General features: G+C 44.2%; 1 protein-coding gene across 1 annotated transcript in view; it reads right to left on the bottom strand.

The window, feature by feature from the left end:
- LOC109869711 (signal peptide, CUB and EGF-like domain-containing protein 3) overlaps window positions 1–14,462 on the bottom strand; it is a 104,731-nt gene that overhangs the window by 8,031 nt on the left and 82,238 nt on the right. The window contains exons 8-9 of the mRNA XM_031804351.1: window positions 7,966–8,082; window positions 4,750–4,872 (exon numbers count right to left, since the gene is read on the bottom strand). Of these exons, the coding sequence (XP_031660211.1) occupies window positions 4,750–4,872; window positions 7,966–8,082 (240 nt within the window). The remainder of the gene's footprint in view (window positions 1–4,749; window positions 4,873–7,965; window positions 8,083–14,462) is intronic.

Here is a 14,462-nt window from a genome sequence, read left to right on the forward strand (position 1 = left end):
GAGAATCAGTGTACCATCTAAACAGCTGTGAAATATATTTTCAATTACCAAAAATATTGTATTTTCAGCGGATTGAAGCTGGTGTACCAAACCAAAAGTAAAAGATGCAAAAACAAAAAGTTAGAACAGGAATAATAGAAATAGCGTGCACAGAACAGATATACTGCTTCTTAGACTTGCTTTCAATGAGAATGACAGATCTATAACTCATTATTTCTATGTGAATAGAAAATTACACAATAAAGCCTTAATTACAGGGATAGGGTTACATCTGGAATTAGGGAAAGGATTACATCTGGAGTTAGGGTTAGGGTTACATCTGGAGTTAGGGTTAGGGATAGGGTTACATCTGGAATTAGGGAAAGGATTACATCTGGAGTTAGGGTTAGGGTTACATCTGGAGTTAGGGTTAGGGATAGGGTTACATCTGGAGTTAGGGTTAGGGATAGGGTTACATCTGGAGTTAGGTTTAGGCATACATCTGGAGTTAGGGTTAGGGTTACATCTGGAGTTAGGGTTAGGGTTACATCTGGAGTTAGGGTTAGGGTTACATCTGGAGTTAGGGTTAGGGTTACATCTGGAGTTAGGGTTAGGGTTACATCTGGAGTTAGGGAAAGGGTTACATCTGGAGTTAGGGTTAGGGTTACATCTGGAGTTAGGGTTATATCTGGAGTTAGGATTAGCAATAGAGTTACAGGCAGCAGGCTGTTAGCCAGACTGCCAGCTTAGTGGAGTCTGCCACTAGCACAGTCGGTGTAGTCAGCTCAGCTATCCCCATTGAGACTGTGTCTGTGCCTCGACCTAGATTGGGCAAAACTAAACATGGAGGTGTTCGCCTTAGCAATCTCACTGGAATAAAGACCTCCTCCATTCCTGTCGTTATTGAAAGAGATTGTGATATCTCACATCTCAAAATAGGGCTACTTAATGTTAGATCCCTCACTTCCAAGGCAGTTATAGTCAATGAACTAATCACTGATCATAATCTTGATGTGATTGGCCTGACTGAAACATGGCTTAAGCCTGATGAATTTACTGTGTTAAATGAGGCCTCTCCTCCTGGTTACAATAACCCCCGTGCATCCCGCAAAGGCAGAGGTGTTGCCAACATTTATGATAGCAGGCTGCGTTTTCGTCTTTTGAGCTTCTAGTCATGAAATCTATGCTCAATCACTTTTTACAGCTACTGTTTACAGGCCTCCTGGGCCGTATACAGCGTTCCACACTGAGTTCCCTGAATTCCTATCGGACCTTGTAGTCATGGCAGACAATATTCACATTTTTTGTGACTTTAATATTCACATGGAAAAGTCCACAGACCCACTCCAAAAGGCTTTCGGAGCCATACTCGACTCATTGGGTTATGTCCAACATGTCTCCGGGCCTACTCGCTGCCACAGTCATACTCTGGACCTAGTTTTGTCCCGTGGAATAAATATTGTGGATCTTAATGTTTTTCCTCATAATCCTGGCTATCGGACCACCATTTTATTACGTTTGCAATCGCAACAAATAATCTGCTCAGATCCCAACCAAGGATCATCAAAAGCCGTGCTATAAATTCTCGGACAACCCAAAGATTCCTAGATGCCCTTCCAGACTCCCTCTACCTACCCAAGGACGTCAGAGTACAACATTTGGTTAACCACCCAACTGAGGAACTAAATTTAACCTTGCGTAATACCTAAGATGCAGTCACATCCCTAAAAACAAAAAACATTTGTCATAAGAAACTAGCTCCCTGGTATACAGAAAATACCCGAGCCCTGAAGCAAGATTCCAGAAAATTGGAACGGAAATGGCGCTACATCAAACTGGAAGTCTTCCGATTGGCTTGGAAAGACAGTACCGTGCAGTATCGAAGAGCCCTCACTTCTGCTAGATCATCCTATTTATCCAACTTAATTGAGGAGAGTAAGAACAATCCCACATGTATTTTTGATACTGTCGCAAAGCTAACTAAAATGCAGCATTCCCCAAGAGAGGATGGCTTTCACTTCAGCAGTGAAAAATTCATGAACTTCTTTGACGGAAAGATCAATGATCATTAGAAAGCAAATTACGGACTCCTCTTTAAATCTGCGTATTTCTCCAAAGCTCAGTTGTCCTGAGTCTGCACAACACTGCCAGGACCTAGGATCAAGGGAGACACTCAAGTTTTTTAATACTATATCTCTAGACACATTGATGAAAATAATTATGGCCTCTAAACCTTCAAGCTGCATACTGGACCGATATTCCAACTAAGCTACTGAAAGAGCTGCTTCCTGTGCTTGGTCCTCCTATGTTGAACAAAATAAACGTCTCGCTATCCACCGGATGTGTACCAAACTCACTAAAAGTGGCAGTAATAAAACCTCCCTTGAAAAAGCCAAACCTTGACCCAGAAAATATAAAAAACAATTGGCCTATATCGAATCTTCCATTCCTCTCAACATAAAAAAAAAAGCTGCCTTCCTGAAGACAAATGTAGTATACGAAACGCTTCAGTCTGGTTTTAGACCCCATCATAGCACTGAGACTGCACTTGTGAAGGTGGTAAATGACCTTTTAATGGCGTCAGACTCTGCATCTGTCCTCGTGCTCCTAGACCTTAGTGCTGCTTTTGATACCATCGATCACCACATTCTTTTGGAGAGATTGGAAACCAAATTGGTCTACACGGACAAGTTCAGGCCTGGCTTAGATCTTATCTGTCGGAAAGATATCAGTTTGTCTCTGTGTTCCTCAAGGTTCCATTTTAGGACCACTATTGTTTTCACTATATATTTTACCTCTTGGTCACAATATGAACTTTCACTGCATTTCCAGATGATACACATTTGTACATTTCGATGAAACATGGTAAAGCCCCAAAATTGCCATCCCTAGAAGCCTGTGTTTCAGACATAAGGAAGTGGATGGTGGCAAATGTTTTACTTTTAAACTCGGACAAAACAGAGATGCAAGTTCTAGGTCCCAAGAAACAAAGAGATCTTCTGTCGGATCGGACAATTAATCCTGATGGTTATACAGTCATCTCAAATAAAACTGTGAAGGACCTCAGCATTACTCTGGACCCTGATCTCTCTTTTGACGAACATACCAAGACTGTTTCAAGAACAGCTTTTTTCCATTCACGTAACATTACAAAAATCAGAAACTTTCTGTCCAAAAATGATAAAGAAAAATCTATTCATGCATTTGTCGCTTCTAGATTAGACTACTGCAATGCTCTACTTTCCGGCTACCCGGATAATGCACTAAATAAACTTCAGTTAGTGCTAAACACGGAAGCTAGAATCTTGACTAGAGCCAAAAAATGTGATGATATTACTCCAGTGCTAGCCTCTCTACACTGGCTTCCTGTTAAGGCAAGGGCTGATTTCAAGGTTTAACTGCTAACCTACCTATCTTTCCAATTTGGTCCTGCCATATATTTGTTTTTATTTCACCTTTATTGAACTAGGCAAGTCAGTTAAGAACAAATTCTTATTTACAATGACTGCCTTGTTCAGGGGCAGTACGACAGATTTTTACCTTGTCAGTTTGAGGATTTGATCCAGCTTTCGTGTTTCTGGCCTAACGCTCTAACCACTAGGCTATGGTCACAAGATGCAGGCCTCCATATTGTCCCTAGAATTTCTAAGCAAACAGCTGGAGGCAGGGCTTTCTCCTATAGAGCTCCATTCTTATGGAATGGTCTGCCTATCCATGTGAGAAAAGCAGACTTGGTCTCAACCTTTAAGTCTTTATTGAAGACTCATCGTAGGTCCTATGATTGAGTGTAGTCTGGCCCAGGGTTGTGAAGATAAACGGAAAGGCACTGGAGCAATGAACCACCCTTGCTGTCTCTGCCTGGCCGGTTCCCCTCTCTCCACTGGGATTCTCTACCTCTAACCCTATTACGGAGGCAGAGTCACTGGCTTACTGGTGCTCTTCCATGCCGTCCCTAGGAATGGTGCGTCACTTGAGTGGGCTGAGTCACTAACTTGATCTTCCTGTCCGGTTTGGCGCCCCCTTCGGGTTCATGCCGTGGGGAGATCTTTGTGGGCTATACTCAGCCTTGTCTCAGTTTTTGTCTGTAAGTTGGTGGTTGAAGATATCCCTCTAGTGGTGTGGGGGCTGTGCATTGGCAAAGTGGGTGGACTACCTGGCCTGATGACTCCTTGCGGTCCCCAGTCCACCTGGTCATGCTGCTGCTCCAGTTTCAACTGTTCTGCTTGCGGCTATGGAACCCTGACCTGTTCACCAGACGTGCTACCTTGTCCCGGACCTGCTGTTTTCGGCTCTCTCTCTCTACCACACCTGTTGTCTCTAACTCTGAATGATCGGCTAAAAGCCAACTGACATTTACTCCTGAGGTGCTGACCTGTTGCATCCTCTACAACCACTGTGATTATTATTATTTGACCCTGATGGTCATCTATGAACATTTGAACATCTTGGCCATGTTCTGTTATGATCTCCACCCGGCACAGCCAGAAGAGGACTGGCCACCCCTCAGAGCTTGGTTCCTCTTTATGTTTCTTCCTAGGGTCCTGGCTTTCTAGGGAGTTTTTCCTAGCCACCGTGCTTCTACGTCTGCATTGTTTGCTGTTTGGGGTTTTAGGCTGGGTTTCTGTATAGCACTTTGTGACATCGGCTGATGTAAAAAGGGCTTCAAAAATACATTTGATTGATTGATTGACCATCCTTTCCATTACTTGGAACCAAATCACAATGTATGTTTCAATCTTCTGACCACTGGGTGGCAGTGTTGTTACATACCAATGCAGTCCTTCTTGTTCCAGTGAAGCTTGTATCCAGGTGGACAGGTACACTCGTAGCTGCCCTGAGTGTTTACACAGCCATATTTACAGCCACCGCGGTTTATACTGCACTCATCAATATCTGCAAAGGGAAGAAGACAGTTATGACCATGTATGTCTAGACACAGAGTCTAACACACTCATTTACATTTTAGCAGACACTTATCCAGAGCGACTTGGGTTAAGTGCCTTGCTCAAGGGCACAAAGACATATTTTTTACCTAGTCAGCTTAGGGATTCAAACCATCGACCTTTCAGTTACTGACACAATACTCTTAAACGCTAGGCTACCTGCTGCCCCACTCATATGAGTGGAAATCCAAAACACACCAAACGCATAGACATATGCACACTCACTCACTCACTCACTCACTCACTCACTCACTCACTCACTCACTCACTCAGTAAACCTGCTTGCAAGAGAAGAAATAACATCAATATAACTGAGCAATCATGATAGATGAGAGAATAATTGAAAGAAACAAACGAGAATGTGTTCTGACAGCTGCAAATGAACAGAGTTTCTGTGAAGTCAATTATACTGTCAGTGATCACTTCTACAGAAGATGAATGTGTGTTTTGGTAAACCAGGCTGATTGCTCATTTGAAGTCTAATCCAGGGCATGTGATATCACTGCTATGCATTTCCCCTTAGTCGAAACTTCAACTTCTCTTCCCCCAAAGCTCACTCTCGTTGGGAAGAAGAACATTTGGAGGGACTTTGCAGAGTCAGATAGGAGTAAATTATAATCACTTTTTAACACACAGAAACCAAAACCACTCAAACCATACAGGAACCAGATGGAGGTTGCCTAGGAACCCAGACAGAAAATGACTTTATTAGTGTGATGAGGGGGACAAGGCAAGGCAGTGTGGCTCGGGGCTGAGCGCTCAGCCAGGCTAAGTGACAGGGACACCAGCAGAGGAACACAGATAATGACAGTGATTGATGATGTGGCCCGCAGATAGAAAATGTTCCTCCCTATTCTGTACGGTGTGAATAAAAACAGCCTGCGAGCCTCCAGTGCTCTGTCCCGCCATGGAGATGATGACTTCATCAAGAGTGTTTGGCTGGTGTTGAGTTGCCAGCTCCGCTCAATGCAAAGGAGATACATCCATCTGTCAAACAACTTGTCTGAAGTCTAACCTTCATGTTGAAGAACTCCATTTAAATAATAGAGAGCGGGAGATGGAGAGAGAATCACTTCTCTATGCCAAGCAAAGTTGATTTTTTCCTCTTATTCTTCTCAAGCTTGAAATGTGAATAGACTTTGAGTATGCTTTTATCAAGCCATCTCTAGAGCTGGCTCTGTCTGTTTCTGTTTCGGCATCCTCAGAGGAAATCAACTCATGTATCCCAGAGGCCAATGCAGGACGGGAACATAAGGGGGGAGAGTCAAAGAGAGAAGTAAAAGACTTTCAGATTGGCATGCATGCTGACAATTGTATGTGGCTGCTATCATCCGCTGGTGTCGAAGGCATTACTCCAATTCCAGGAGGGGCAAAAATAAATATGAAAATAAGCTCAGCTGGAGGGTCTCGCTTTCTTCAATAGACATCAATACCTATCATCTCCCCAACACGCAGACACACATTCTTCTGCCCCAAACTCCGGTGAGACTGAGAGGCTATAGAATAGGCTAATCACAGTTTGACTGTGAAGGTCAACAGTAGACAGACAGCACCACGTCTGTAGAGCATAGATCTAGGGCTCTACAGCATTGATCTAGGGCTGTTAGCTATAATGGGGTACCTTGTCTCCAAGATAGGTTCTGTGGGACCTTTCTTGTCTTCATTAGTCTACTCAATGCTTATCACGTGATTGTAACCGAGTCAAATAGAACATGTATATATACATTGTATCAAATATCAACCTGGTTTTATGTAAACAACATATTGATTCATTCAGATGGATTTATCATGTACCAGACAGTAACATCTATCAACTCTATAGCTAGCGTGCCACCTCATATCACACCTCTCACTTTAACGCCACAGTGTAATTCTAACGTGATGTTTTCCTAATGGCTTGGAGGAGAACGTCTCAGTCAGGGAAGTCTCTCTCAGCCAGTGATGACAGGCCTCCACACTTTCCTTGACAGCAGGTTGCTGACCTTATAGGGGTTGTTTGGGGTGAGTCCATTGTTAAATTAAGCACCGAGCAGCAGTCTCTGGAGTGTTTGGGAGCTATGCTTCAACTGATAAGCTACGGCGGGGAATAACACAACCCTGGTCACTGCTGTAGAAGAGGAGGTGCTGGGGAAGCAACATAAATCTCAGGGTTATCAAACCGTTCTGATGGGAGAGAAGAGAGAGGGAAGAGTCATTCATCATTAGGAGGACTCTACAATGGCACACAGATACACACACAGCTCTTATGCCAGGCAATTTTCCTGCCCTCTCCATCCCTCTCACTCACACATATTACCACATTCCATGCCCTGGAAATATGCTATCATAACATTCCTGCCTTGGTAGACTTGTCAAAACGAACAAGAATGGAGAAGAAATAATTGCAACGTGTTTTGTGTGTGTATATAGGCTTTCGCTCTCTCTCTCTCTCTCTCTCTCTCTCTCTCTCTCTCTTTCTCTCTCTTTCTCTCTCTCTCTCTATTTCTACACCTCCTCTGAGAGGCCCTCAGGCTCTGGAGACGGCAGCAGATTCAGAGTTGTGATACACAGACCATGAAAGGGCCGCTGAAACAGCCTGATGCGCTCAAACGGGTCCCCCTCTCTCTCTGCCCTGCAGATCTGGCACACGCCAGCCGCCTGGAACACGAGACGGCCTACCTTTATTTCTACCACACTGGAATAGATCAACAACTTTACCACAGCATCATGCACATACCTCTGATAATAATTGTTTGTTTTAGTGCAACAGGTGGAGTCATGTGTGCTACTGTGTACTACTCATGTCCCAAAAATCAAGTCTTCCTTCACCTCGGGATTGCTAGCATTAGATTCGACTGGTCTGGTAAGCAATATGAACAAGGGAGCCATACAAACAGGCTATAAAAAAACAAGTTGCTATAGAAGCTAGCTGCAGTAATGATCATGAAGATTCAAGTTATTATGGATAACTTAGCAGGCAGGTGTGGTTTCTAGAGAAAGTGAGGTGGACTGTGTGAGTAATGGTGTACAGACACGTTGAGAGGGGGAATAAGTATCACCTCACCTCCACAATGTGCCAGACCGTAGAGAACATAGCCTTTATGACAGAAGCACTGGAAGCTGCCGGGGGAGTTGACGCAGGAATGGTCACACGTCCGGTCAAAAGAACACTCGTCAATGTCTGGGAAGAGAGGAATATACAGAGAGAAGTTCACATTATTCACTTACACAACTTCTCAAAACTCATTTGAGATTTTATAATAGAAAAAATAATAATAATATATATATATATATATATATATATATATATATGACGACTTGGATTAGAAATAAATTGCAATGGGACACAGCAAAATAAATAAATCATGTTTTTTAAATTGAATACCATTTTGTTTGGTATGAGACATTGGTTGCCAGTCTGAGCAGTAGCAAGACGGTTTCACCTACTGATAACAGGAGCTTTGGGCCATTTTTCAATTCCAAAGTTACCTGTCAATCATTTCACTATACCACTGTTTCTTCCACTAAAAAATAACCATTTAATGAAACTCACTATCTCAAATGTCTTATTATTGTGTTCTGAAGCCAAGTGGAAATCATTTGTCTGAGAAGCAGTCTTGCTTATCTAGGAATGTGCTGTAACGTGAGACCAGAGGCGGGTCATGATTCTGTCTGTCTAAAGAATCTCTCCAGTCATCTTCTCTGACCCTGACCCCTGCCCCCCAGGCCCACCACCTTGCACTGGGTGCACGAGAATAACGTCCTGTCTGTTGTTACTTCCTCTTATCCTTATTCCCTGCTGGACTTTATCAGATAATTGGAACACCACTGGACTCTCATATATGTACCTCTGATATCACTCTCCATGCCTGTGAATAAAAATGGAGCCCTGACTGAGACCATTAAAATAATAAGGTGGAGGACATTTGGGTTCGGTAGCCTACTATCCAATGTTTAAATGTCAGCAATTACATATGTCAAGTCCAGACAGCGTCTAGAGAGAAGAGAGCTGGGAACTGGAGAGAACGGGGCCTAGCTACAGCTTTACTGGAAATTTAATTGGCTAAATTGAAAAGGATAGAAAATGTAGGGAGGTTCCCAGGCATTTCATAGTCTATATTCTCCCCATCCTGAACTTTGTCTTACCTGGCTCTAAGGCACTGTCAGCCCAACATCAAAAAGATGATAATGGTTTGATAGTATACATTACATGGCAATTATAGGAATACTGCTAAAGCTAAAAAATACTGGGTTACCAAGAACAAGAAGGAAGATCTTAACTTTGTCAGCTGCAATATAGGGAGTTTTCTTTCTCTTTCTACCTTCTAGCACAGTGGACATCCCCAAATGTTCATACTTGAGGCGTAATCCCTTATACCATTGAACTCTGTCCAGCCTTGAGAGAGAAGTTACTAGTCTAGGGCTGCGTCACAAATGGCACACTATTTCCTATTTATTGCAGTACTTTTACCCGGGCCCATAGGGCACCATTATATGGGGAATGGGGTGCTATTTGTGACGCAGCCAAGGAGTTTTGGCAAGCCTCTTGTGAGAATACCTCCAGCCAAAGACGTGGGATTGGGTTGAGATTAAACAACTATTAAGTGATCAGCTTTCAAAAGAGTAGACAGGGTGTCTTCGGTGCTTCAGGAGGAACACCGGGTGATGTTGAAAGTTTCAAAAAACCCTAGAAGGCAACTTGGCATAAAGAGTAGATATTCATCCAGCTAAAGAAGTGGAAGTGATCCCCACTATGTTCACTTTGTGAACTCTTTCCCAATAACTTGAATGGAATCTTATAGTGTTATTGTTTAACACTGAGAAATGAGAGATGCTGAGCGGTTCGTTTTATGTATTACCACATTGGTTTATTATTTTGTGGCTAAAAAAAGCTAACTTTTACTGAGCTCTCAACTACAAAGTCAAAAATAGAAATGAACTAGAATCATTTGTTTTATTTGAAGGCACTCTTCTGGGATATTGGGATGCAAGCTACCATCTCAGGACGGGTGTTGACTGGGGACATGCTTTGCTGCTGGGACATATTCTATTCATCTCTGATCAATAGGATTCAATGGGAAGAAGCAACCTGCAGCGTATTGTACTTCACTGTACAAAGCAAGGGATGGGCTTGGATGTGTCAGGATGCCTGGGACTACGGTCGTTGTTTACCAGCAGGTACAGTGAGGTATGCAGGGGTTGGCAGGGCTAGAGGCCCATGTACGTGCAAGGGGACACGGGACCAGAGATGAGGGACACACTGAAGGAACAGTGGCTGCTGTTTTTGAATAGAATACAAACAGAAACACCCTCGTCTTGCCCTTCAATCTGAACAATCTTACATTTCTGTAAGTGTGTTATTTATGGGGTGCCAGGCATATCGCCCCTACAGTGTAAGATTGAAAGAGACTGATGAAAAGAAAAATGGTTTCTTTCGACAATCCTCCTCCGTCGCAGACCCACAGTGTCCCAGACTGGCCTACGACTCACCCCATCACCTCATCTCTTCCCCCCTCAGTTACACAAAATAACCTAACACTCCTTCAGAACAAATAACTACTACAACAATAGAACGGTGAAACAATGCCTGGCCGCGGCTGTTTACACAGAGTAGATAAGGCCTTTATCAGTGATGCTCCTTCTGAGGGAGACCTAGTAGGATCTGATAAGGGCACTCCCACCATGCCCTCATTGGGATCAGCAGGGGATGGGGGAGGACAGGGGGCAGGAAGGGGTAAGGAATGCCTCCAGGCCCTGGACCTGGCCGGGCCAGACATGTCACGTCTTGATTGATGGACCACGCGTGATCCTCTGTCATCTGGGAAACACTGACTGTTCAAACCAAGATAAACGGTTGTGAAGTTCAGTTTTATATCCCAACACTGTACTATGCACTTTCTGTACTGTAGTAGGTCTTTTTAAATTTTTTGTACAGATTGTTACAGCACAGCCACATCTCATAAGGCAGGACGTCTTTTGATTGAGTTTCTAGCTCTTTTATTCACTCATGACACTGGCTTTAAGTGGGTAGATGAGTGTTATTTGGCTTCATGCTCACCACATTTCCTTCTTCCTTTTTGCTCCCCAAACTTCCCAATAACAATGGCCAGCCAGGCCATTGTTGGGATATAGCCCCTGCTCCAGTCACCCAGTGGGGCCTGAGAAAGTGCTGGCCACACACCGCTTAACTAAGAATGAGTATATTGCTGTTGATCTTTGGACATTGTCCACTCAAAAAAAGATGTGCATGAAAAACACAGCTAAGAAAAAATGTCCAAGCAGTATATTCAGCCATAAGCCTGTTTAGCTGTGATACTCTGTTGCGCTTGTGGTGGTGTGATGTTTTGTCTGCTATCTGTCTGCTGCATATAAGATGTCCCAGTTATTGAGCAAAAGCCAAGTGGCTGGTGTTGGATTGAAAACCCTGAGGTTCCCAGGCAGCTACCTGTCATGGAAATACTGTACGGTCATGTGGGACTACCTAAACATGATATCTTGAAGGTCAAAACATCTAATTAAAAAATAGGAGGGGGAGAGGAGGAATCACAAGCACTAAAAAGCCAGTAGTCGACTACAATCACACTATAGACCTGCTGAATCCTATGGCTCCCTTTCATGGCCCAGTCAGTCAGTCAGTCAGTCTGACACCTACATGTACATGCCACCTACACCTACATGTGGTATAGTGTGGTGTGGTGTAGTGTAGTGTAGTTTAGTGTAGTGTGGTGTGATGTGGTGTAGTGCAGTGTAGTGTGGTGTGGTGTAGTGTGTTGTAGTGTTGTGTGGTGTAGTGTAGTGTGTTGTAGTGTCGTGTTGTGCAGTGTAGTGTAGTGTGGGGTGGTGGTGGTGTGGTGTGGTGTAGCATAGTTTAGGGTGGTACGGAGTAGTGTAGTGTGGTGTGGTGTAGTGTGTTGTAGTTAACTGTAGTGTAGTGTGGTGTGGTGTAGTGTGATGTGGTATACTGTGGTGTGGTGTAATGTAGTGTGGTGTAGTTAATTGTAGTGTAGTGTGGTGTGGTGTAGTGTGGTGTAGTTAACTGTAGTGTGGTGTAGTGTGGTGTGGTGTAGTGTGGTGCAGCGTAGTGTAGAGTAGTATGGTACGGAGTAGTGTAGTGTGGTGTGGTGTAGTGTGTTGTAGTTAACTGTAGTGTAGTGTGGTGTGGTGTAGTGTGATGTGGTATACTGTGGTGTGGTGTAATGTAGTGTGGTGTGGTGCAGTGTAGTGTGGTGTGGTGTAGTGTAGTGTAGTGTGTTGTAGTGTACTGTAGGGTGGTGCGGTGTGGTGTAGTATTGTGTAGTGCGGTGCAGTGTAGTGTAGTATGGTGTGGTGTGGTGTAGTGTGGGTGTAGTATGGTGTAGTGTAGTGTGGTATGGTGTAGTTAACTGTAGTGTGGTGTAGTGTACTGTAGTGTAGTGTACTGTACTGTAGTGTACTGTAGTGTGGTGTCACGTGGTGTAGTGTAGTGGTGTGGTGTTGTGTGGTGCAGTGTAGTGTGGTGTGGTGTGGTATGGGTATAGTGTAGTGTGGTGTAGTGTAGTATGGTGTGGTGTCGTGTGGTGTAGTATAGTGTAGTTTGGTGTAGTGTGGGTGTAGTATGGTGTAGTATAGTGTGGTGTGGTATAGTGTAGTGTAGTGTGGTGTGGTGTGGTGTGGTGTAGTGTGTTGTAGTTAACTGTAGTGTAGTGTGGTGTGGTGTAGTGTGATGTGGTCTCCTGTGGTGTGGTGTAATGTAGTGTGGTGTGGTGCAGTGTAGTGTGGTGTGGTGTAGTGTGGTGTAGTGTAGTGTAGTGTGTTGTAGTGTACTGTAGGGTGGTGCGGTGTGGTGTAGTATTGTGTAGTGCGGTGCAGTGTAGTGTAGTATGGTGTGGTGTGGTGTAGTGTGGGTGTAGTATGGTGTAGTGTAGTGTGGTATGGTATAGTTAACTGTAGTGTGGTGTAGTGTACTGTAGTGTAGTGTACTGTAGTGTACTGTAGTGTGGTGTCACGTGGTGTAGTGTAGTGGTGTGGTGTTGTGTGGTGCAGTGTAGTGTGGTGTGGTATGGGTATAGTGTAGTGTGGTGTAGTGTAGTATGGTGTGGTGTCGTGTGGTGTAGTATAGTGTAGTTTGGTGTAGTGTGGGTGTAGTATGGTGTAGTATAGTGTGGTGTGGTATAGTGTAGTGTAGTGTAGTGTAGTGTAGTGTGGTGTGGTGTGGTGTGGTGTGGTGTAGTGTGGTGTGGTGTGGTTAACTGTAGTGTGGTGTGGTATAGTGTACTGTAGTGTGGTGTAGTGTACTGTACTGTAGTGTGGTGTGGTGTGGTGTGGGTGTAGTGTACTGTGTGGGTGTAGTGTAGTGTGGTGTAGTGTAGTGTGGTGTGGTGTAGCGTAGTGTAGGGTGGTGCAGTGTAGTGTAGTGTGGTGTAGTGTAGTGTAGTGTGGTGTGGTGTAGTGTGGTGTGGTGTAGTGTGGTGTAGTGTGGTGTGGGTGTGGTGTGGTGTAGTGTTGTGTAGTGTAGTGTGGTGTAGTGCACTGTAGTGTAGTGTACTATAGTGTACTGTAGTGTACTGTAGTGTGGTGTTGCGTGGTGTAGTGTAGTGGTGTGCGGTGTGGTGTAGTGTTGTGTGGTGTAATGTGGTGTAGTGTGGGTCTGGGTGTAGTGTGGTGTGGTGCAGTGTAGTGTGGTGTGGTATGGGCATAGTGTAGTGTGGTGTAGTGTAGTTTTGGTGTGTTGTGGGGCAGTGTAGTGTGGTGTGGTGTAGGGTAGTGTACTGTAGTGTAGTGTAGTGTGGTGTGGTGTGGTGTGGTGTGGTGTGGTGTAGTGTATTGTACTGTGGTGTGGTGTAGTGTAGTGTAGGGTGGTGTCGTGTGGTGTAGTGTAGTGTAGTTTGGTGTGGTGTGGGGTAGTGTAGTGTGGTGTGGTGTGGTGTAGTGTAGTGTAGTGTGGTGGGGTGTGGTGCAGCCTAGCACAGGGGTGCCGCCGAGGATGTTGGCTTGACAACGCCTCACTCAACTGGAGGCCAGTTTTATCAACACCCTACTCTGCAGACAAAACAAACTGTTCCTAACAATCTCAACACTGTTCCTAAGTAGCCCCACTCACATACAACACAACATCACCCTCCTCCTCTCAGCTTGGAATATTCCCAAGACCATGTGACTGAGTTGGTTGTTGGGAAGTGCCACAGGAACATTAAAGATGTGTTTTCAATTCTCCCTTGGGTCATATTGTTTGTGTTAAATGTGAGAGGCCTTGGCTAAAAGCATCTGCAGAATGACAGCATTATCTAGATAGATTCCAAATAAGGAGAGAAAGTGCTAACCCCCAAATAGTCAGATTGATGTACCTTAACACGTTCTCAACTTCAATTACAGAAACAGTTGGTCTCTTTACAGTGAGTTGGACAGCATACACTTTAAATACCCATTCTTGGCATAGATGTGCATGTTTAGGATGATGTGTTTCAATTGTGAGCCCAAGGCATATCACTGATATGTACCAGCCTTGATCCTGATTGACCACATCAATACACTCATTTCCATAGTTCCATAGTTCTTGCCTTGACTTCTCTTCCCAGCTGTGCC

Source organism: Oncorhynchus kisutch, linkage group LG24, assembly GCF_002021735.2.
Source record: "Oncorhynchus kisutch isolate 150728-3 linkage group LG24, Okis_V2, whole genome shotgun sequence".
Classification (NCBI taxonomy): domain Eukaryota; kingdom Metazoa; phylum Chordata; class Actinopteri; order Salmoniformes; family Salmonidae; genus Oncorhynchus; species Oncorhynchus kisutch.